Source organism: Melospiza georgiana, chromosome 1 (genome assembly GCF_028018845.1).
Source record: "Melospiza georgiana isolate bMelGeo1 chromosome 1, bMelGeo1.pri, whole genome shotgun sequence".
NCBI classification, from domain to species: domain Eukaryota; kingdom Metazoa; phylum Chordata; class Aves; order Passeriformes; family Passerellidae; genus Melospiza; species Melospiza georgiana.
Window position 1 is genome coordinate 50,728,351 of NC_080430.1, and position 24,686 is coordinate 50,753,036.

The 24,686-nt window shown below is 36.2% G+C and overlaps 1 protein-coding gene across 1 annotated transcript in view; it reads right to left on the minus strand.

Annotated features, from left to right (window-relative positions):
- CNTNAP2 (contactin associated protein 2) overlaps positions 1–24,686 on the minus strand; it is a 1,020,353-nt gene that overhangs the window by 387,306 nt on the left and 608,361 nt on the right. Inside the window, exon 10 of the mRNA XM_058040331.1 lies at positions 14,765–14,936. Coding sequence (XP_057896314.1) covers positions 14,765–14,936 — 172 coding nt within the window. The remainder of the gene's footprint in view (positions 1–14,764; positions 14,937–24,686) is intronic.

The following is a 24,686-nucleotide window of genomic DNA, read 5'->3' on the forward strand; positions in this document are numbered from 1 at the left end:
AATAATACATGAAAGTGACTGGTAGCATTAAAAAAGGAGAAAGCAAATTTTTCAAGGACAAAATGCTGTGTGTTCAAATGTATTTCTAACATCAAATACTAGCATTATATGCTTAAATCAGGAACTTTACTTCTTTAAAAACATAATTATACTGTTCAAAGAAAACTACTGAAACCACTGTGTACTTTTATGAAATGATACAATGCAGCTATACTTTGCAGAGCACATTTCATACAAACTGCATTATAAAATGTACCACAGCGATAAATAAGAGTTACACAGTCAAAGAACAAACAATAGCAGAGAGAAAAACATTAAGTTAAGAGAGATGGAGAAGAATATATTCTACAAAATTTGAAAGGAAGACAGAGTCAGTAAGACGAATATAAAGGCATTTCTAGGAGGCAACAACAATAAAATGAAGGTTTTCAGAACAGCAAAAGTAAGACTGTATAAATAAGATACACAAAGTTGCTACCATGTAAGCAGATGAAGGAGAGTGAGTTACAGCAGCAGAGTTAAAGTCATCATTTATTTTCTGCCATTTTCTGACTAATGTTCATATGGTCAGTGAAACATTAGGAAGCTGAAACATGCTGACAACCACCAAGGTATAAGTATGAAAAATTGGCAAGACAAGTCCAAGTAAGTGCTGTTAATAATAAACATGCAAAATAAATGTCAGGGGAGTTATCTGACTAAATGTTGGAGTAGTTAACCTTTGATCCTATGATTGATCTTGAGTGAAAATAAGAAACCACCAGAGGAAAGCCAGTATGCTGAAAACTTGTTACTGTTTGTGGAGGTCCTGAATCAAAGAATCAGATATTAATAAAATAACAGATATTATAACTACTGCCCCCTTGAGCAATGCTTCAGATGAGTAAATTTAATACAATAGGCATCATACCATGCAGGAGAGATCTTATCATAGTATTAGTACAAAATATAATTTTAAAAGGTAACTAGACCTTTAGAGAGAATTAAGGAGAAAGAAACATCAGTAAATTCTACAATGAACAGTGTTGAATCTGAGAAAGGAGTAATTTTGTTTGTTGAGTTAATGATTTTGGGTCAGTTTGTGTAATAGGACCAAGTTAGTGTCTGTCTGGAGTTTATTGAGCAACCACAGAGGAACATAGCTGTACAGTACTGTAAAAAGTGCAGAAATTGTGCTATTGAAAAGGCAGATCAACCCCTTGATATAAAAGAGAAAAAGAGCACATATTGCCTTTCATGTTGAAGAGAAAAGAAACAGTATAGGAGTTGGATTTTTTTCTTTCCCCCAGAATTCTCTGTAGGTTGGTATTCTTCTTTTTACTAGAAAAATGAAAAGACGGGTGAAAATAACAACTGCCTTCACTAAAACTGACAGCGAATTTCCAGCTTTCTTTTGAAGAATAGGAATTTAATAGATAAGGTGTATCAAAGACTCTCCTTGTGCTTGTGTACAAATTGACTACCACTATCAGCTTTATAATATCTAGAAAACATTTCAGTATCTTAAGTTTTAGGAATTTGATCTGGAAGGAATCCAGAATTTAATAGAAATCCAGAAGGATGGACAGTAATATCCTTACACAGCAAGCAAACCTTAAGTGAAAAAATTAGAAGCCCTTAAAAACTGGGAGGCTGAGTGAAATGAGCATTCAGATTAAGACAGCATTGTTATTTGACTCATATCACAGGTGATTTGTTCTATATTTATTTAGGATTAATTCCCTTTGTTTGCTTGTTCATTAACTGTCTGAAATGAACAAAGTAAAGAAAAATTTGCATGGTATTTCAATGTGGAATAAATCTTCCCTTTAGATGATAACTTTCATATAATGCATTAAATTCATGGGCTATTTAATGATTTAAACCTTGAAAATCAAACTATGTTACATATTATGCACCAGTTCTTCTAAAAAACTCTGAAAGCATTTTCCCTGCAATTACAGTATAGTAAGCAGTAGTTAATCTATCAATCACATGTGAGTCAATATTTCTGAATAGCATTTCACAATGTTGCCTGAGAAATGACCATGTAAATCTGTGAGAAAATAAGGATGAGCAGATATAAATCAACCAAATAAATCCTTCTACAAACTTGTTTGAATCAATCCCTGAACAATGATCTACAAAAGCTAACACTGATTATGTGAAATCCATACAGGATCATACAGATTAATCACAACAATCACAACGTTGTGCCATGAAAAATTGTAAGAAGGTCCAATGAAAGCTTCTGCTTAGATTAAAAAACTTCTGGCTGATAGAGTAACTATTTTTTTGCCAAAATAGAAAGCTGAAGTCAAATTAACTGCTGCTCTGTATCGTCTGTCTTAACAATGAAACTTATGGCAATGACAGAAAAATTGAGATGTTATTGGCAAAATGCATGGCAACAGATGAATGTAACCAATGTATAAGCAACAGTTATTTTTTCAAGAAATAAGAATCAGATTTTTTTCAAGGCACAAAATTATCTCCACAGGTCTGACATCTATAATACCCTAGGGAAATTGTCTGCTATTGTTATACCATGTCAATTTGATTCAAATTCTTGATCCAAGGGTCCTTACAGGCAGTTGCAAAGGCTTTGGAATCCTAGGTACAATTACAAACACATGATGTTTTTCATATCTAAGCACTTATTTATGCTATGGGACTAAAATCTCTTCTTCAACTCCCCCAAGGGAAAAGTGCTGCACTAATTGGCACTGAACACTGAGTTTCTTATTCACCAGAATTGTTTCTAATAAGGAAAATGTATAATGAGTATTCCACTGAAATAAAACCCTGCCAATGTAAAATGCATAGGCATTATTTCTATGCTTTTTCTAGAAATCAGAAAGTAGACTATGATAGTTTATCTATCTCACCTGCCTTAAACCTAGTAACAAACCAGCTGCATAGGTTTCTTTGGCTTCTTTTTTGGGTAATTTACACATAGTTTTGAATAAATATGCAAAATTTTGCAAAATTGGTGTGCAAATTAGTTTAGGATACCTAAATTCAGCAATGTTAAGTCCAGCTTACAGGCTGTGGCTGAAGCTGGCCTGAAAGAAACTTCTGCAGGGCTTTTACATTCTCCTAAGCAGTAATCAGGCAACTAACAAAGGACAACCAATTAATAGAGCTTGACCAGGCAAGCATTTCTGTCTGGAAATATTCTCTGAGATAGAAACAAACCTGTTTCTCCTACCACAGTCAACAAAGATGGAAAGGAGGACATGAGAAGCCTTGCATGTTACTGTGCTTCTTCTGCTGCCTGTCTGAATATTGATCACCAAACTGGGACCAACCACAGATGGAAGACACTCCCTTGAACACATAAGTACACATGGGGGCAATTCCAGAGGTGCTAAGCAATCAAAGTGGCTTCGGCTTCACTGAAAATCTTCTAATAAGTAAGTCTCTTGTTAATATCTCTCATTATATACATTATTTAATATAGCTTTATTTGTCATAAAACATCCGAATTTCTTAGTCTCTCATAATAACAGAATGGTCAGTTTTACTGGTGTGTCAGAATGTTATCTTAATTAAAAACTTTAGAGCTCTGATGAAACAGCAAAAACCATAGCCTAATAACCAAAGAATTACATTACAGAATGGCTTGGGTAGGAATGGGCATATTTCCATCTTTTCATTTTCATTGCCTTACCGTATTATTTTATAAAAAAGCTCCAAGGAATGTAATCTTATTCTTCAAAATTGAGAATATTTTGTAAAAGAAATTGAAAGACCTAAGTGCCAGGAAACATTTTGTTGCAAATGTACAAGTATGGACTTGATATAAAATTCTGGAAAAAAATGTTATACATAAGATTTTTTCTCTTTTTTGGTGATAAAAAGTCTTAGAAATGGTAAATATAAAACATTTTTTTTTGCAGTTATAAATTAAGTATTGCACCATTAAGCATTCCTCAAAATTAACAGGCCTGCAAAAATAACTTTACTTTTGGGAACTCTCAGGTAAAGCTCCACCTTATGTTATTTTTAATCTTTTTATAAAAAAAATAACAAGAAAAAAAGAACACAGTTACTGCACAGATTAAGTTTTTTATTTCTGGTGAAACCCAGTTCTCTTCATATCTCTCCTAATCTAGATCTTTATTCAATATTCATTTCCTTTCTGCACCTCCTTTTTAAAAACAGCTAATATAATCTAATCTACTGGTGACATTTACAGGGAATGAATGAAGACCTGTTTACTGAAACCTTATATTAGTTAGTTTATTTAAACTATCCTTCCAGGAAGATATCAAGGATTAAGCAAGTAGCATCTGACACATATTCCTCCAAGGACTTTTGTTCTTTCCAATTTCTTAGAAGAAATCTGGTTAGGTTTTAACTCAATTTCTCATCAAGAATTGCCACCTGCTTATAATTTGATGCACAACAAAAATCTGCAGACTCCCAAATACTAAAATGCATCATAAACTTTTTGTGAATTAGCTTTAAATCTATTCAACATAATGCAGGGAGGAAGATCAATTTGAACTGGCAAACAGGTTTGATGTGGAACTGGAGAGGCAGAGTTCAGATCTATGGTCGGCCTCAATGTTTATGTGTCATCCTGGTCAATCACCATGTGGCCCCAAACCACTTATGTGCCTACAGAGAAACTTATGCAGGAAAACACCATCTGGCTGCTTCACCACCTAAAGTTTACATAACAAGCAAGGGAAAAACCAAACCTCTCTTCCCTCTCTTTGCTGTCAAACCCTTCTGCATCCTCCAACTAATCATGTCACGTGCTGCAGTACAGTACAAGGGTTGTGTGTTAAGTTCTCCCCTCACTATGCCATACGTGTATGTTCTCATTTGAGACATTTCTAGGCCATAAAATTCTGCATACGTTCATCTCAGTACCTTGCTCAGTATTTTGTCTGTGGTTAGTCCCACTCTTTGATGCTCATGTCTGCTTATTTAGGCTATACAGAATTCAAGTCCCTCCATGCCAGTCACACAGGCTGCCAAAAAGCTTAGGGAGCATTAGCACATGTAAATACTGTAAAGAATATAGGCCTTAAGCTTTCTCTAGCTGCATCTTCTTTAAAGGAAGAGGTCATGAGAAACTTAGCAGAAATACTGGGATACTCAGGAATTCAATATTGCTGGCTAAAGAAAAGCTTAAAACTAGTAAGGTGAACCTGTTCTGTCCAATGTGCTAGTAGCAGAAATGAATTTGATCACATTTATTTACTTTTAGGTGGCACTGTATTGTTCTGCAAAAGATCTGTGGAATCAGTATCTGGGAGAAATATGGTATTGAGCAGGAAATAACACCTTCCTCAATGGATAGACAGTCATTTTTTGAAAGAGTCTAACACTAGCAAGCACTCTCTACCAGCAGAAATACTGAAATAAGCACTTCATTTTGAGAAAAGGAAGCTGGAGAGATACAGAGAGAGTATTAAGTCTAATGCACATATCTAGACATTATTACTATTACTAATGATTTCCAATGATGGCATAGTAATCGCTTTTTTTTCATGTTTTAAAGAGCAACCTGTAACTACTACAAGACCACTTCTAATCTATTAGGCTTATAACTCTATTTTTTACTATAACTCTCACCAGTGTGAATATTCTGCATGAGTTCAATATGCTCATTTTAAAATTATAATGATTTCTGGAAAAAAAAAAAAGAAAGAATGTAAATCCAGAAAGAACTATACAGCAAAGAAATTTCTGCTAAAAGTCAAGCTGCATCAAAAAGAGCTATACTTATTTGTAGCAGTGTTTTATGCAAGATAAACTATTTATTTTGGAGACTTTATTGCTTGCCTGCATGAACAAGAGATGGACCCAACATTTCAGTAAGAGAGACATTTGTTCAAAATTATTACTACTGAAAGATATTGCCTGACTATGAAATGGTTATTCTATGGTTTAGCTTCTTCATAACATATCCAGTAAAAATTCTAATAATCCAACAGGACTGGCTGTCCTCCAGATGCACATACTTCTAATGAATGAGTTAAATTTACTCATAGCTTGATACCTGATGACAAATTCAGAGCTGCAGTCATAAAACTGGTTATAATTGTAATTGTCCTGTACAGAAAGAAAATGCCTACAAGAATTTGTTTCTAGTATCAGGAAAATATTTAGAGGATATGGCATTATTACTTATTACAACATTATGTCATACATATCAAATATTAGCATGCCTACTAATTATAGAATATAATCAAATCTATTACAGTCAGTAGTAGACAGACAGCCTACTTGTTTGGATAATGATTATCCACTTTCTTTTAATGGGAAAAATAGTGGAAATACTGATATTCATATCTTGGAGATTAACAGTTAACAAATGCAAATGAAAGGATGATGCAATTTTAGTCTTATTTAAAGATTAGTAGGAATACAGACAGTTCCTGAAACTGCTTTGCATTGGTTAAATGTTTTGTAAACTTTAAAATTGAGACAACAACCTGGCTTCCTTTATTTTGGAGAATGAATGTGTAGAGACAGTTTTATTAAGAATAGCAACACTGTTCATCCAGGAGAAGATATCTTAATCACCAAAAAATAAGCAATCTGCATAAAATATTAACTTTTTCAGTTATGAACTGATGCGCAATAAGTGATGAATAACTTGACACAGTCATCAAAGCATTTGACTTGAGAATTCAGTTGAGTAACCAGGGAGCTAGTTTCAACAGTTTTATTATGGAATCAGGTAAATATTTAGCATGTAATCGTGGGAGAGTATAAATTTCATGTCCAAGAGTGAGCTTTCTAGATGTTTGCTCAGTGCTCTCATCTTCCCCACAGGAGAATGAGAATAAAATAATAATTACGTATGAATGTAATACAAGCTGCACATTCAATCAAGTTCCTTGAGCAAACTAATGCATGTAAGAAAAAACAAGAAATTCATTTCCACACAAAGATTTTGCTCACGACTTTTATAAATTATAGATTACTTCATTTAATTAAGCTGTTCCCATATTAGTCATGTTGTAGCAGACAGCAAAAAAAAAAAAAAGCAAAGGTTTTGCCAAAACAATCTGCAACATTATTTAAATAATATTTTAAAAGTTTGCAACTATTATCAACTTTTCTTCAAATCCTTTCCCTGCTAGTTTTACCAGATTAGTAAACACTAGCAGTTGTGTGCCTTCGTGGCAGGAACCCCTGTAACTGTGGCCTCACCTTTTAAAAAAACTATGCTAAAGTGCTTGAATGCATCCCAAGAAGGACATCAAAGATGGTGAAGGGACAGGAAGAGGGCCAGAAAGATGCAGAGCATGAGTGGTGCCTTGGAAGAGCAATGCAGTAGGCAGGAACAGAGCCCCAGGAACCCTGAGGAGCCCTGACAAGGGCATGTTTAATGGCACCAAGGACAAGAAGCAACTCATGGGAGCCACCCCTGGGCGCACGCTGGAAGTTTGGAAAGCTTCCTCTCACTAGATGAGAGGCATGAGGGCAGCAGGCCGCAAGTCAAAATGGCCCAAAAGAGGCCAAAGGCTGTGCTCAGGGCTGCAGAGGAAGGCAAAAGGTGCTGCAGGGGACAAGAGGCTGCCTGTCTTCATGGTGCGTGAGCAGTAGGCAGCAACCTGGCCAAGAGTGCAAATCTAAACAGCACATGCTTGATGCTGCAGAGGAAGGCAAAACCTGCCAAGGGCCAGTGCCAGTCTTCCCCAGTGGAAAACTCCTTCCTGACCCCAAAGGTGGTAATCAGCTATTCCCTGAACTACACGAGACCTGCCTCCTCATCCCACACAGTGGGCATACCTCCTAGGAGAAGCCTGACTTCTATTCTGTTCCACCTGAGTCCATGGCAGGGTCTTCCAAGAATGAGCAAATGCCCTTGGCCTGATCCACCTTGGGAGCAAGAATCCTTCCTGCACCTGGCAGGGCTCCAGTGTGTGCTCCAAGCACTGGGATGCCTTGCAACTCCTTTGCTGTCACAGGCATGTTTTATGAAAAATCCTTTCCTTAGGATTTTTTCTCCTGAGAAGCTGAGAGGCCTCAGGAACAAAATGTAAACAATGATTATCTGCTGCTGTGGAATGCAACAGGTGAATCTGTGATTGGTCTCATGCGGTTGTTCCTAATTAATGGCCAATCACAGTCCAGCTGTTCAGACTGTCTTGGTCAGTCACAAGATTTTGTTATCATTCCTTTCTATTGCTTGCTAGCCTTCTGATGAAATACTTTCTTCTATTCTTTTAGTATAGTTTTAATATAATATATATCATAAAATAATAAATCAAGCCTTCTGAAACACAGAGTCAACATTCTTGTCTCTTCCCTCATCCTGGGACCCCTGTGAACACCATCAGACTCTGCATCTCTTTTCTTATGACTTCTGCCCCTGACTCCACATGGAGTATGAGGACAGAGAGTTCTGGAGTACACCTTAAGTACACTCCCTTTGTGTTGCCATGGCTATCCACTAAAAAAAGATTTCAATCCCTCAGATGAACTTTGAAGGGACCCTGCTGCGAACTGGTTTTGTGGTGGAGCACCTCCAGAAGAGCTGTCCTGCCTCCACTTCCCCTCCCTCAGCTTCAAGGGATTCCAGCAGCTTCTCAATGACTTCTCTCTGATGTATTCCAGCTGATTTAAGGCCACCTACAGAAGTGGGAGATGGCAGGGTGCTCCCATTTGTCCTGTTCCAGGGCACTGTGCCGCAAGGGTGATGGTGTGCTCCATTCCCAATTCCACTTGCAACAGCCTCATCCTCCTCCCAGCATCTTCGCAGGAGAACCTTTGGGATGCTGGCCCCAAGGCAGTCCCTGTGCCAGGGGGCCCAGCATGCTGTCCCTGCCCTTGGTGAAAGTTTGACACTGTTACCAACTTTTCTTCAAATCCTTAAGCACTCGGCACAGCTGCTGGGTGACAATGATGCATTCTCTGCCACTTTGCTCCCAAGAACAAACCCCGTGCTGTTACCTTTCTTTCAGACCATGGAGAAAAACAATCCTGCAGCTCAGAGGCTACCTCTGTTATCTGTCAAGTTATGCAGAGCTGAGCATTACATACTCCTCCTCCTCTGAAGTATACCTAAATGTTTACTGACTTAGCTCTTGCTGTAGCACGAACAAGTGTTTTTCATGAACAAATAATCCACTTTCTCATGGAAATTACTTCAGTAGCCTACATTTTTAAATAACAATAACAGACAAAGAGTATTCCTTAGAGTTAAAATGAAAGATTATTTTTTTTCCCTCTCTGTGCTGAGCTTATATAGGACTAAATACAGGACAAAGAGCAACTGAGGATTTTCTGAGATTTCAAAATGTTCAGGCATCCAGCTACAACATGATGTACAACCGACACAGTTACTTGAAAAAGCCTTATAAAGATGTTATTGACTATTATAGGATAAAAGAAAATAAAAAAAGACATGGCAAAGGCAATAAAATAGTATTCAAACCATCTGCATCTCAAACCATTCAAACTTGTTTAAAGAGGTACTGATTACTCTATTACAGTATTTAAAAGTCCTTTTTTTCTTTTTTTTTGACACCTCCATGATCTAATCACCATGTTATTCAGTCTTTCTGTTGTTGTCTTGGGGAGTCCCATTCTAACTAATGACAGCTGGAAGATCCAGCTAAGTACTGCACAGACTCAGTTAAATTTTGTAAGTTATTAAAATATTTCCAGCTGTGTGCAAGGGACAAGGTTTGTTAGCACATGGCAAACCCCAGCTTATTCAATTTTTAATATTTCTCATGCTTTCTTTTTCCTGATTTTTACAATATTACCCCATCCCTTTTTTTTTTTAAGAATGGTGGTTTTTTCATAGCAAAAAATATTGCAAAAAACTAAATTATACTTCAAAAAGAAAGGTAATTCAACTATTCCTATTTTGTGGTTAGCTCTGTAGAATTTGTAGCCTCCTAGCCATCTAGTGATCTGTTAACATGGCAGTTGTCACTGTCTATTCTGGTACATAATGAACACAATGGACATAATACAGAGCATTAAAAGCTTTTTCATCTGAGGTAAAATCTCTGCCTACGAAGTCACCTTTCTGGACTGAGATAGGTTATTATGTAAATGCACATGAATCTCTCTCATTGAAAGGCAGCTTTCACCTCCATTTCCACATAAAAAGTTTGTATGGTTACAAAGAGATGTGGGGAGAAGAGGAGAAGGAGAAGGCACATGTGGGGAAAGAACAGCAAGGAAGGGCAGGATCCTAAGCCTGTGTATAGATCCAGAAATGAAGAACTTTAACACTATTTGGCATGACGATATTTAACTCCAAAGAAACTTTGTCTTGCTGCCAGTTACAGTGTGGCCATATTTATGTACCAATATGCTTGCTGTGCTCTGTTATTTGGATGAATTATTTCAAACTTTGATTAGCAATCAAAAACTCAGAAACTCAGTTGACAGAATGTGGCTGTATGGGATTAAAGCTGTCATACAGAGTGTATCCCCACAGCAGGTAAGTGATAATCGCCCAGAAATGTTCTGCTGCACGTATCTGATTACTTAAATTAATCTTTAATGTGAAATTATTCTCAAAAGCTGCTATCTAATTCATCTCATTGTGTTACAGAGATAATCACACTGTTTACTCATTCATTAAACACCAGAAACATGAAAAGTTTTAATTTTCCCCTCCATTTTTTCACATGTAACACAGAAATTTTCATCAAAATTGGCTCACATGCAGCATAATTTCCAATGGCAGATTTGACACTGTATTTTGAAATCACTTTAGTTTTGCATCATTGTGATTTTGTGGTTAAAATCCATTATTCTAGCTATAATAAAGACAGGAAAGCTTTGGAATTCTTCAAGACTGCTGGGATAAAATATTCTTGTGCAGTGTCCTGTGCTTAAATCTGAAAGTACAACAGTACCACCTGGTCTGTAACATAACGTTAGGTTGCTAATGTTAAGTAAAGGAAGTGAAAAGGGACCTGTGCTGTCACAAGCAATGAAACATGTGGATCACTGTGACAACAATGCAACTTCCATTGCTAATGTAATTACAGGTAATTAAGAGTCAGAAATAGGGATGATTATTTTTTTTCTCAGTAGCATTTTAACTGCTTATAATTATACATACCTGCATGAAATTATATGCATTTATACTATTTAACTACTGGTAAAAAGAGAATGTTCCTTAGCTTTGGTATTCCCCTGTAATTAGATCTCAGCTTGCAATCTGTGCAATAAAAAAATGCTCATGCGAGGAAAGGAAGACAAAATAAAAAGACACTGGTTCAACACTTGTATTTCCCAAGTACAAGTGGAATACTCTAACATCACTATTCATCTCACATTTTTCAAAACTGCTGGAAATAAAATGCAGAAACCTTTTCCATACCAGGCCATAGTTTAGCTCAACAGAACCTGGGACTTTGGAAGCAGTTACCCTCAGGCTGGTGCAGCCTAAAAACTCAACAAACCCTCAGTAACTTTTGTTATTTTCTTACTGAGAAAACTCTCCCCTCCTTACTAACCACTCTGGCTAATGATGAAAAATGCCACCATTTCCAACTTCACCTTTTGTCCCCTGAACCAAATGGCAGAAGCCTGCAGTAAGAATAATTCAATGTGACATCTCATCTTTTTCCCCAGTGGGGGTCTTTACTGAAATGTGGCTATGAAAGCCATTTCCATGTTGGTGATGATGATGACTGAAGCCTTTATGATTCAGATCCAAACTAGTTTAAAAAAGCAGGAGGGTCCCACTATGACAAGCCATGAGTATCTTCCCCTTTCAAAGGAAGAGAAATTGAGTTGATATATAGCACACATGGTACTGGCATTCCTTAAAAGAAAGCTGCATAAAAATGTTATATATAATGTCATATTGTAGAAGCGCTTGTAAACTCTTATCTGCAGATGTTAATAAGAGAGCCATGAAAATCCAGTCAGATCTAAAGCTTGGCATTGTTACTTCCAAGCCAAAGGATTTGTTCTAAAGTGCAAACTAACGAGAAATAACATATAAGGGGAAAACTACAAACTTGATTACATCTCAATCATTGAAAAAATCAAAGCCAACCCTAACAAACTTCTTTGGATATTATTCTAATTTCCTGGGACTATAGAACTGCTACTCTGCTTGCAACACAATCTTCCTGTGCTTAAAAAGCATAAATGTAAGTCATAGAGTTTCAGCTTTTATGAGCATGATATCAGCCCCCAAGGTGGTAGAAGAGAGAAGCAGACTGAGAATATATTCTCTTATATAAAGAAAATAAAAATACATATATACATAAGCATAGATAAAACACTGCTATTTATGCCAAACTCCGTTATGAATACAGGTGTTTATATATTTGTAATAAACTAAATATATAATACACAAAAATATAGAAAACATAATAATATTTTCAAATCATAAAACACCACTCTATATGACTTTCATGTGGCACATGGCATTATTTGAAATATTTGGATGTATATTATGTGTAATACAAAGAAACAGCTTCTAAATAGTAACTTCTGCAAAAACTCAACTGCCAAATTAGCTGCTCAACATAAAGGAAGCCTTAAGTCTTGTATTTCATAAATGTATCATAAAGCTTTGATACTAATTTACTTACACTGTAAGTTACTTGTCATTATGTTATAATATATTTCAAATCCCTAATTCTGATTAACTTTGCTCTAATAATGGATTTTTTTTTTTCTAATAGAAACTGGCATAAATGGGTTCAATCATTGAGATCAATACAAATTGTTGCATAAGCTTAAATTTATCCACTGGAGGAAAAGCAGAGACTTAATTAGCTGTATCTTCATGTCCTTTCTTTCAAGTCAGTTTGCATTTCCAAAACTAAATATTAAAAATAAAACCAAGCCAAACTGACAAGTACTGACCACCGAAATTCTTTTTAATTTCAGATATGTGTGAGTAGACGGAAATAACTTCACCCCTACAACACCAGCTTGTCATATGCTCTTTTCATTATTACTTCAACCTTCAACAGGTCCATAGGAGAATCAATATAAAGTGGCCTGACATGCCAGAGCAGCGCTCTGGTACGGCCCAAATCATGTCCTGTAACCCTGAGATTACTGCAGTGGTACACTGGGTCTGGCTGGGATGGAGTCGCTAAATTAACCTTTTCCCAGCAGTCCATCGGTGTTGTGTTCCCCAGCTGTAGCTAAAACCATAAAAAAATAAAACCAAAGCTGGTACCACATCACTCTTCTGGCTTCTGGGTGCTGGACAGCTTCTCTGCACTCCCTTACCCTTAAAGGCCAGGAGGAGAGGGTGGGTAAGAGTCTGGCCAAAGACATAGCTGGGGGAGCTGAGCCAAACTGAGCCTTTGGAAGCAAGGACTTTGGAAGCAGTTTCCCATGGGAAATTCAATACTGCACAACAGCATGCCCAGCAATAAAACCTCAGGGAATGGAAGAGGGAAGGAGTATGTTTAGTGTTATGGAGTTTTTCTTCCTAAACAACCACTACATGGGCTGTGGTGAGGCTCTGCTTTCCAGGGAGCAGCTGGACATTTGCTTGCCAATGCAAAGCAGTGAACAAATTTATCTTTTTTCTTTGTTTTCATGTGAAGCTTTTTCTTTTCTTATTAAATTGTTTTCTTAATACACAAGTGTTTTTGCCTTCCTTGTGTTTTTCTCCCCATCTCTCAGGACAAGGGACAGAGCTGAAGATAGGGGAAGTGTTTGGCTGCTGGCCATGGTAAACCTACCACAACCCATTTAGTGTAAATGGATGTCTACATTTCAGGAAGAGAAGGCATTTTGCAAGACCAAAGCAGTATGTTATATTTTGTTTTTTCCACAGCATCTATGTCTGAGAGGCTCTCAAAATAAAGTAGGAAATTAAAAGAATGCATTTCTTTACCACAACTATGCATATATTTGTTGATGATATCCAAAATCATTGAGCCAGTTGAATATCTCTCCTTGGAGATATACAAAGCTCAACTGGTCCTGAGTAACCTGATGTAGCTTTGAAGTTGGCCCTGCTTTTAGAGGGTGTCATAAGCACCAGTGGTTTGTTATTATCTGAATTATTCCAGGGTTCTCTGATCTAGTACTCCTCGCTTCTTTCAAAGCACTATTTGAAATAGCCATTTTTGGCCTTCCAGCAGGCTTGCAATGGCTTTAATGTAAGGTAATTTTCATGATAAGCCAAGCTGCCTGCATTCAGGAGTTGGGCTACTTGTTCTTTCTGTCTTTCCCGGTATTTTCTTTTTTTCACCAACAAACAATCAGAAGCAACAAAAATGAACACAGTTCAATGGTTGAAAAGGTAGTGCCAAAGCTGCCCTAATTCTCAATTACTCTTCTCAGACTGGAAAAACACCCAAACCCAATAAGCATTATTTTAATTAAGTTTGAACATTTATTGCATTCACTGATGTGCAAGCATGCAGGCCTGCTTTACTTCTCTTAGAAACACAGAGAAGCCAGAAGGGGCTGAAGCCAGGAGCCACAACTCCTAGTTGCAAAAAAGGTCTCCTAACAATCATCTAAGAAACAGACAAAATGTGTGAGGAGTTTTCTCTATTCAAGGCAGCCACATTATTGACATATAGCCTGAGCCTGAATTACAGGAGCTTTTCACTTCCTTCTCTGCTGGTGGGTGGAGAGATTTGAGAGTTGCTTTCTACTGCACCCTACACAGTCTACAATTTAAAGGCATCATCTCCATCTAACCACCTCAGCACTGGTTCCCACTGATAAAAAGTAGCCTTGACATGCTCACTGGCAGTGTCAGAATCACCTCTTCTGGATCACTGTATATTTTCAGAATGTGAAGAACATGTCAGTGTATCAGAGTACGGGTGATCTCTCCACAACTTACCTGTCAATAATGGCACACATGTCAATGGTGACATTGGCAAAGCTCCCCAGCTCTCCTTGCTCCACTGCATGCAAATCCACCAGCTGATCATCCACATGAATGCTCTGCATGCATCCTTGGAAAGAATGCTCAAACAGGGAGTGATCTGAATCATTCATCTGTAGAGGAAACCCTGCAGAGAAGCAAAATAGAGAGCATTATTAACCTCATCTACTATGACTTAAGCCAGGATATTTTCAAATGACAAGAAACACAGGTTTTGCTAGATGAGGGTAGAACAAAGGCAATGTAGTAAGGAAATATTATAAAGTTATTAATTTACATTGCAATGTTATTGATTTAAGTAATTGTCAACTACCTGAAAGAATTTATACAGTATGACTGATGATTTTTGTCTAAAGGTTGGAAGTTTTCTGCTACCTTTTCCTCCAGTATTCTCTGCTGCTGCTTCTCATTCCTTCTTTCTCATACAAATATTCTTGGAGTAGGAAAAGGATTTATCTCCTTGCTATATTTTAGAACTCCCATTCTAATTTCTCTGATTTTTCTAAATACAAATGCAGCCATGAAGTGAATTTCCAGTTCAGCCTTCTCTAGAACTAAGTTTCCAGTCTTTGTCACTTTGTCTTTTTGTTCATGGACAAAGAATACTTCAAAGATTCCAGCAAAACTTGTGCTGGAATCTTTATGCAAACTTGAAAATAGTCCCAAAATCTAACATCCTTGATCACTTCTGAGGAATCTGAGGACGTGCTGTAGAATTTTCATTTTCGCTCTGAATACATTCATTTTCTTGTGTTTGAAGGTGGTTTACAAAAGACGAGAATGACTTAGTGTCTTGCTCAGGCTAAAAGGCAGGGAGACAGAACATGTTTGTATGCCCTTGTTTGACTGAATGCCCATGTTTGACTGGATGGAGAGACTAATTCACTACTTGTGAACCTTCAACAATGAAAGGTTTGTAAGAAAAAGAGAATTCATTTAGGATGGGAGCAGGAAGGAAGAGGAAGGAGAGTTTATTGAAAAGAAAGAAGAAAAGAAGGCAAAGAAGGTAAAAAAACCTCAAAAATTCATAAAGGTGTTGAAGATTTCAGCTAGGTAGATGGCCAGCCATGAAGTGCTTTTCTGACAAAAGTAAAATGGCACACACATTTGCTGTGGTGGCTAAGACAGATTTTACAGCTCCCATTCCTTCTCCCACTTTTTTATCTGCTTTGCCAATCTCCAATGCCTTATGGCCTCTTCAATAGCATTTGTGGAGACAGGAGAATAGAAGATTATCAAACAGACATTATTCAGTGACAGAAAAAAGTGATGAACTTAATTTTAAATTTTCTTCCTGAATACAGTTTTTCACATGCCACATAAATAGTTAAATTGGCTGAAAAAGAGGGCCACAAGTAGAAAAACAAGAAACAGGTGCTTGAGGTCAGATGATGCCTAATACAGCACCTCTAAAAAAAATACCCCACAACTAGTTACACATAAATCTTTGCCAAAATCTAATTAAGATACATTTTAACTAAAAGGCTTTTCCAGAGAGTTCATATCATCACGAATACTTTTAAAAATTTTCTAAAGTGATCCCGCCCATCAGCTAAATTTGCTTTTGGTAGCTTCTAAATTTCCCTGACTCTAGTAAGCATTCACTTCAGAGTTCACTGGTGGTAGCACAGAATTAATCAGGAATGCTATAGTAATTAAGCTAGGACAATTCTAAAAGTTAGTTCTGACAGGTATCTCAAGAAGATGTGCTTGCCTTGAGGTTGTATCAGCTCTGGACTAGAATTATGACGCTATTACAGGGAGCCACAAACTGCTATGAGACACACATATAACAACGTCACACTAACACACATTTGATGGAAAAGGAGAAGCTCCTTGGGAATGCCCCAAATCCTAACTAGTGCATAATACCCTCATCAGATCAAATGCCACCCCCCCCAAACAAAACCTCAACCAACCAACCAACAACAGAAAAAGTGCTAATCATGGACTGTAGGAATTGTTATTTTGGACAGGCAGAAAAATCAAGCTGTAGGGCGATGATCTATATTGTCTTTCCAGCAGGGCATTGGCTAGTGACTTATCTGATGAAACGAGGACAGGGCTTTCAGAAACCTGCCTCCTACTTTCTTTAAGTTGTTCTTTCTAGAAACTGATTAAAGGGATTTATGAGAGGCTTTACAGACAACAGAAGAGAGAGACAAAAGTGCAAGCTGGTTCTGTGCTGTTTGGTGGATGCAAACACAACATTTGCATGTTCCTACCAGGCTCCTTCCCCAGTTATATTTAAACAGCTTACTCTTTCAGTAAAATTGTGTGGTTTTGAAATGTCAGTGAACCCTAGAACTCCTCCCAAGCAAGAATCCCCAAAATAACACAAAGTATATTTTAATTTAGATCTTTAGTGCAGTACCAGAGCAAGGCTGGAAACCTGCATATCACCTTTGGGTTCAGAGCACCTCCACCATTCCTTTGGTTTAAATATTAAATTCAAGGTTATCAGCACTGGGGTAAACATTAATATTTGAGTAAACCCTTCAAAGCCAAGGAAATTACACAGATATATCTGAATATAATGAAAGGTTATCCACCATCCTACAAACACTAACTGAAAAATAAGATAAAAATTGAGAGCCACAATTCACTGTTCACATCAAAAAGAGTATGAACCAAATATCTAAGTTAAAAAGGTATTATTAGATTCAACAATTTGAGACCATTCCAGAACTAACCACAGAGGTGTTTCAATACGAGATTCTCGGCTTCACTGCATCTGAAGTATGCACTGTATTAATGCACAGCTATTATTGCTCTCTGACACATTCTGCAGTTTGCTGCTGGTTGGACCTGTGCACAGAGAAGTGGCAGCTGGGTCCCTCAGCCTCGGTGGAGTCCCCATGTCCTTGGGTTTACTGGCTGGAGCAGGAGGGAGTCGTGGGATGGAGTGGCTGGAAGTGGCAGCTGCTCCTAACCTAACTACATAAATCAAGATTCCCTCTATTATCCAAGAGTGTGGTGTACCCTGAGTGTTAATCAGCTTAAGATTCTGAATTTTTCTGTATCTATCAATGGAGGAAGACTATAATTTTCCCATGTAAGTGTCTTTGTTTGCCTGTCTTGCTGCTATTCCCTTTGCTGTTTCTAGTCATGTACGAAACTGGAAGAGGCAGGAGTTTTTTGCACTAGCACACCACATTTCATTATAAGTCTGTGGGGCTGACTGGGTGTCAAAGCATTTCAGTCATGTTATGCTCTAACAGGTAGTTATGCTAAGAGATAATTTCAGAAAATAATTCCCATTCCACAGGGAATGGAAGAATGGGTTTTTTTCAACCATATGCTTCCCATAAAAAATAATAAAATCTACTAGATAAGCCTTACTCACGTTGTTTTTGAACTACCAGGTATACAGTCTAATGTCCATTAATTTTGGTGAGACCTGGATTTTTAAGATTATTCTGGTCAGAATCATTTGGGGCAAAGCTTCTGCCTTAAATGCAAACCTCAAAATGACCTAGTGCCTTGTGGTTTTAACTCAATACACAAGAAAATGCCTTCCCCTTCCAGATTCCCATTATTGAGACATGATTCACTTCCTCATCCTTCCCACAGTGAATGAAATTTTAAATAAATGAAGTTCTCTAACTAAATCTGACAGTAATGCTGACACTAGGAAGGCTAAGTAATGGATGAACAATTTGGACAGCACTTCATTGATTTTCTTGTTGACAAGAAACTATGTACATTTAAAAAATGCACATAAAATTCAGTTTGCACAGTCCAAAACAATGTTCATGCTTATGCTTACAAACACAAGTCTAAGTAAGGTAGACTCCATTATCCTGTAATTTCTGATGTAAAGAATCTGTACATTTCCATTTTGTTTTTCATATTTAAAGACCTCAAAGGGAGGGATTATACTGCAAAGGTCAGACAAGGATTATATCTGAATTTTCCAGTGTTCAAGAAAAATTGCTTCCAAGACTTCATTCTGATGTACTAAACACAGAACAGCCAAATTCTAGATACAGCACCTGATTTTAGTTCAAACTTTCAAGAAAAATCAGAAAAGTTAGATTTTAATGCTATTTTTTTAAGTCACTTAAATATAATTAAATAAACAAATTAAATAAACTATAACAAATGCAATAAAACACCTATAGGGTTAAAAAACATATTCCCTTTCCAGTGCCAAGATCTATTATGTCTCTTTTTGAATCAGCTGAGTTCTACCAAAGGCATTCTAAAAAAGGAAGTTGAAGGAAGAATACATTCATGTTTATATTATAATAACAGAGGAATGCATATATAGTCATAATACCTGATGCAATACTTGTTTCTGAGATTTCATCTAAGAATGAAATGTCATACGAGATTCTGCATGTACAATCAGAGATTATTTTCTACCCCTGTATTAAGCACTCAGATTTTCTTTGAAATGTAATGCAAGTTCTATTGTAACAAGTTAATGATGGGTCAATGGCTATATACAGGTGGTAGTTGATATTCTACTTCTTTAATAAAAAAAATACACTTAATTTAAAAAATAGCAACTAGTATCTTCAATATCTAACCCAGCAATCCATATTATCTTCAACTAGTTGCATGGGTAGCTGGAGGATAATCAATAAAAATTGACTGATTTCAAGTCTGACAGTGATTTTTATTGGTAGGGTTTTCAAGTACATGCCCAGGACTCCTGCTATGTAGAATGAGAGATAGGAAAAAAAAGCTCTTTATCTGTCAGGATAAATAGCAGCACAGTCTCATTGAAGGGTCAAGTAACAAAATTTTCTATATAAATCAAACAGAGTTAAAAGATGTTATTCTGATCCACAGAACTACCTCCAAACTCAGTGCCTAACAATGTACTTACATTGAAGATACAGCTGACATTTCACATGTTAATAAAGAGGAAAAGACACCGAAAGAAAAGCTTGATCCACCTACCAATACAGATTCACTGTATGTTATCCTTGTTTCAGGCAGATCAGAATGGAGCTTTAAGTGTCAAGTGTAATACGGGCAGTAACTCTGGAAAACTAGAAGAGTCCTACTCCAAGAGCAGGAAATAAACCACACAAATTGCAGGCAGGATGCACAGCATGAATTAAAATAGAACATTTTTTTTCAATTTCTATAAACATTTTTTTAAACTGTAGTTGTCTTTCTGTATTAGGGAATATAGGGACTGAGGATGGAGTTTGCAATGACATTTGGATCCCACATTTAGCAACTGTAAGAACTGTTGTGATAATCATAGAATCATATAATCATGACAATAAAGATGAAAATAAACGTGACTTAAGCATCTTTCAGCTTGGTGGAATGTAGGAAGACAAATGAGAACAGGAACTACAATTTTTCTCTGTGTGTTACAAAGTCACCAACTTCTTCAATAAGTAATTTTCTAATAAACTAATCTTTACTTTTCCCTCATTGTTTTGTTTATGGAAATACAGAGGTTGCAATAAGGCAATGCAATAACCCAAAAAAATCTAAACTACTAACCTAAGAAACCCAAATACTACTATACAGAGAGAAAAACAGAGTTTACTAAAGCTAGAGTTTAGAACAAGAGGATGATGTGCTTCTGGCACTCCTGGGGCACACACGAGCCCCTTGGTAAAAACAAGCTAGCATTAATGAAGTCTCTGGTGGACTTCCCAGAATCTTCTCTGTACATGTCATTTGTAGTATGATGAAAAATTTAACTCGATCTCACAAGAATTGGCAGCACTTTCTATCAGTGGTGTGATTCCTGATTTCTTTTGTCTCCCTTGGAAACCTGCTCTTCAGCCATACCTCCTTCTCTAAGAATATTTTATCACCAGTTTTATGCTTATTAACCGGAGCCAGTTCTGGAGAAATATTGATATTTTTCATTCCTTAAATCCCAGCTGTATTTCCTTGCAAGTTCTTGATACAGATTTTTTAAAAAGAAGCTTCTAATACCTCTCTAGTTGAGGTATGAAGAATACCAATACAGCACTACAGACTTCCTTTATTTTTGTGCCAGAGAAATTCTAGGGTTATGTGACCAAGCTGTGGATATAGGTCATGCAGAGCAATAAGAGGTTATCTGAACATGTAATTATAGTGGTATTGTTTATAAACAGTCATTGAAGAAAGAAACAGAAAGATAAGAAAAAGTCTATAAGATACTCAGATGATAACAGCTGAGCAACCAGCTGTGAACAGACTATCTTGAAGCACAACCCAACTTGCAGAAATACTATTTTACAAGATATTAAATGCCTAGGATGACAGCCCAGAAAAAAATAGAGGAATAGAATTTTGAAAGCACTGACAAAAGCATAAACAAAAGCCAGGTATACTGTCTTTGGTAGCAAACAGGAAAATTGTTGACAGTAACAATGAAGGGTAAGAATACATTATAACTGTCTTTTACCAGCTTTGTTGATCCTGTGCTTCTCTCAGATTGCTGTGGACCTTAGCATGAACAGCAGTGGACTTCTCAAGAAAAACTGTTTTGAGACAATTTTCAAAATGGTTTGCTACAGAATTCATATTCAGATATGTTTGGGACTTCCAAATACTGTCGGAAAATAGCAGGCTTGTAACCCAGGTTGCATGGTAATGGCACCACTTCAGTTGAAAATGAACTGCAGTGGGCACTGAAGTACATCTCACCTTTAGGTCTGATAACTCTTTCCTTTTCATTTATTTTTCTGTGCCAAAGAAACTCTTCTATTATTAACCTTAGGTAACTACAAATATGATGGCTCTCCTATTTTCAAAGCTGTTTCCTGCAAAATATGTAAATCATGTAATTTCTAAATAAAGAGATTGTCTGGAAGATTGTACCCAAGCATAGGTCTGTTCCAAGATGACATAGAAACTGAACTACATGTTAAAAACATCCATGTGCTTTATTGTTACTGGGAGAAGATTTAAATAATTTAGCAGAACACAGGCATGATTTTCATTCATGAGAAATAATTTCAGTCTTAATAAATACCCCAAGACATCTTAAACTGCTGTTTGTTTAAGTAGGAAAACTTCATATGCTAGTTCAAATAACCCTGACATGGAAAAGAAATATTTTCTGATAATCCAGAATATTCTAGATTCATAAAAGAAACTACCCATTAGTGTTCTTACATAATAATATTTAATGGAAAAAGACCTCTTGCAAACCAGGTATGATAATAGTCTATTTGAAAATTGCTGCTGCAGACTTTTCTTCTCTCAGAGCCATAGACCTTACAAACACAAGCATATACCAACAGTCACCAAAACATAAGATGAGCCACCACTCAGAGGTGGATGAGAACCAATGCAATTATTGCATTAGACTAGTGTTAATGATTTTAGAGATGGAGAATGTGAGCCTATCTCTCCCAGCTCCATGACTGTGAGAAATTTTATGACTTTTCCCTCTTTATTATTGTTTCTGAAATTTTTCTGGTATTCTGTAGGTTGGATGAAAGCTACACTTTTGCCCAGATATTTAAGAGTTAAAATAAAACATTCTTGTCTACCGAGAAAAAAAATAAATAACTATCATGTTATGGTAGCATCTAAAAATGGGGACCCATAAAGGTAAAGAATTAGGTAAAATAGAATGAATAATACACATAGGTGTTAAAATTGATACTTGTTCAAAACACAACAGAAATAAATCAGATATTATCTATTCAATGGACAGATAATTTTTCAGCTTTTTTTTTGACTTGCTGTTCTACTTCCCTTGTGTTGTGTTTTTTTCTTTTTCTCCAGAAATCACTCTAATTCCTGCCTACTTCAATGGAATTTGAAAGTACTCAGCTCCTAAAGACATAAATAAAGAGTTCTCAGGAAAAGTAGAATAAAAAGACAAACAACTAACTTAAAAGAGAAAATCTGACATATATTTAATCCTTTACTTGGAAAATGGCAGTGAAAATAATAAATGAGGACACTGAGATAGTAATAAAGTTAATATAAATAACACCATTAAATGGAAGACAAATGGAAAACAGCCCATATTGTTTGAAATAGTTCACTTAGTTTAAGACATTTAAGCACAGCTTTATGCTCTTAGTACAAAGCCAGCTCTGTTTCCTTAGAAACATTTAATGTTTCTAAGGAAGCAGAGTAACATTTAAATAAATTAGTAAAAGGTTTTTTATATAATATGAAAAATTAAAAACAATAAAAATGTATTCTGTTGTTTTAAGATGAAGGTTTTATTACCTTTACATGCCAGTGTCCATTAATAAAAATGTGCATGCATTGCTGAAAACCCAAAATATGAAAGCAGCAAGGGGTCTGTTTTGGACTAAACTCAGAAGATATTCCTGATATTACTTTTTAGATAATTCTGCAAATAACTTGCAAATAAGAGTAATGGCAGCAAGTTTAAATTATCACTTACTGACTTGCAGAGAAGAAGTAAGAATGATCACTATTACCAGTCTTGGCTAATTTAAGTCAATCTAACACTTTATGTGCAATTTCTGTATCATTTTATAGGATATGATATGGTAGAAAATACAGAAAGCCACGTAATGGTTAAATTGAAGAAAATTTGTACATTACATATATAATACATCTATCATAGGCTTTATATTGTATAATAAAGAAAGTAAATGTACACTATATTTTCAAAGTTACTGTTACTTCACTTATGCCAAAAATATGCAATGAGGAAAAAAAAAATCTAGGTATTGCCAGAGATAATTACAGTCAGGCACATAGAAGCAGCACAAAATACTCTGTTCCTATTTAGTGCCTTTAAGAGCTGAAGAGTGTGGGTATTGCACAGTTGGCATTAATTGTGTAATCTCATTTGCTCCTGCTGCATGAACTTATTTGGTTTTTTTACATACTGCAAAGTAGTAGCTACAATATCACTAACATGAATTTACTTCAAATGAAAGCAGTGCTATAGAAGGCATTGAACCAATTCAGCTAACAGATTAACATGATTTACTTCCACCTGATTTATATTTTAATTAACAATTTCAGTACAGTTAGTAAAGGTGTCAAAATAAAAGCATTTAGTGATAAGTAGCTAACCACCCAAGACAAATCCTTTGAGCTACAGTTTGTATGACCACAGTATGCCATTTTGAGGTGAACTGCACCAGTTTAGAATTGAGATTTGGTTTAGGCACCTTAGCCACCATTTCTAGTTTCAGGCCATCCACTGAACATTCTCCATTATTCCCAGTTTTCTCACTGAGCTCGTATTATCCTGTGTCAGCCATAACTACAGACAGTACCAGCCTCTCCGGAGATTTACCAAGAGAACAGAATTATCTTTTGACTCCAAACAATTGCTTGGAGCTTGGTTGTTAATAAACTCTGATCACTGGAAAAGTGATGAGATTTGAAGTGAATTCTGATATTCAGTGCATCTTAAATGTCCGCTCTGACACTTCTGCTAACAGTATCTTACAGCACATTAATTTACAGACTGAAATTTAATTTATCAGACTCCCAAAACTACATTAAGAATATCAATCAATTTATACTCTATTTATGTACTTTCATATTCATCTATTTGGTGTATCACCCCATAGATAGTCTCTATAAGTCAAAACTAAGGATGTCCATTAAATACGCCAAGTGGTGTTGAAGAACAACATTGTTGATTCTTAAGAGGAAAACTGAAAAAGCTTTTAAAAAAGGGAATGTTTTAAGTCATCCTGATAATTTTCACTTTTTTTGGGCTAAGCTTAGATTTTCCTTGATTAATCATATTTTTGTATACTTATTAACATAAAATTAAATAATTTGAGCAATTAAGTACATTAAGTTACATGGTGCTTAATGAAACTCCTATAAAATGTCACCAAATTAAATGTAAAGGCTGTCCTTATGCTTATTAGAATCTTGTACAATAGATATAGCAATCAAATTTAAACTCAGCATTACAAACTACAGAACTGATTAACTGATTAAGTTT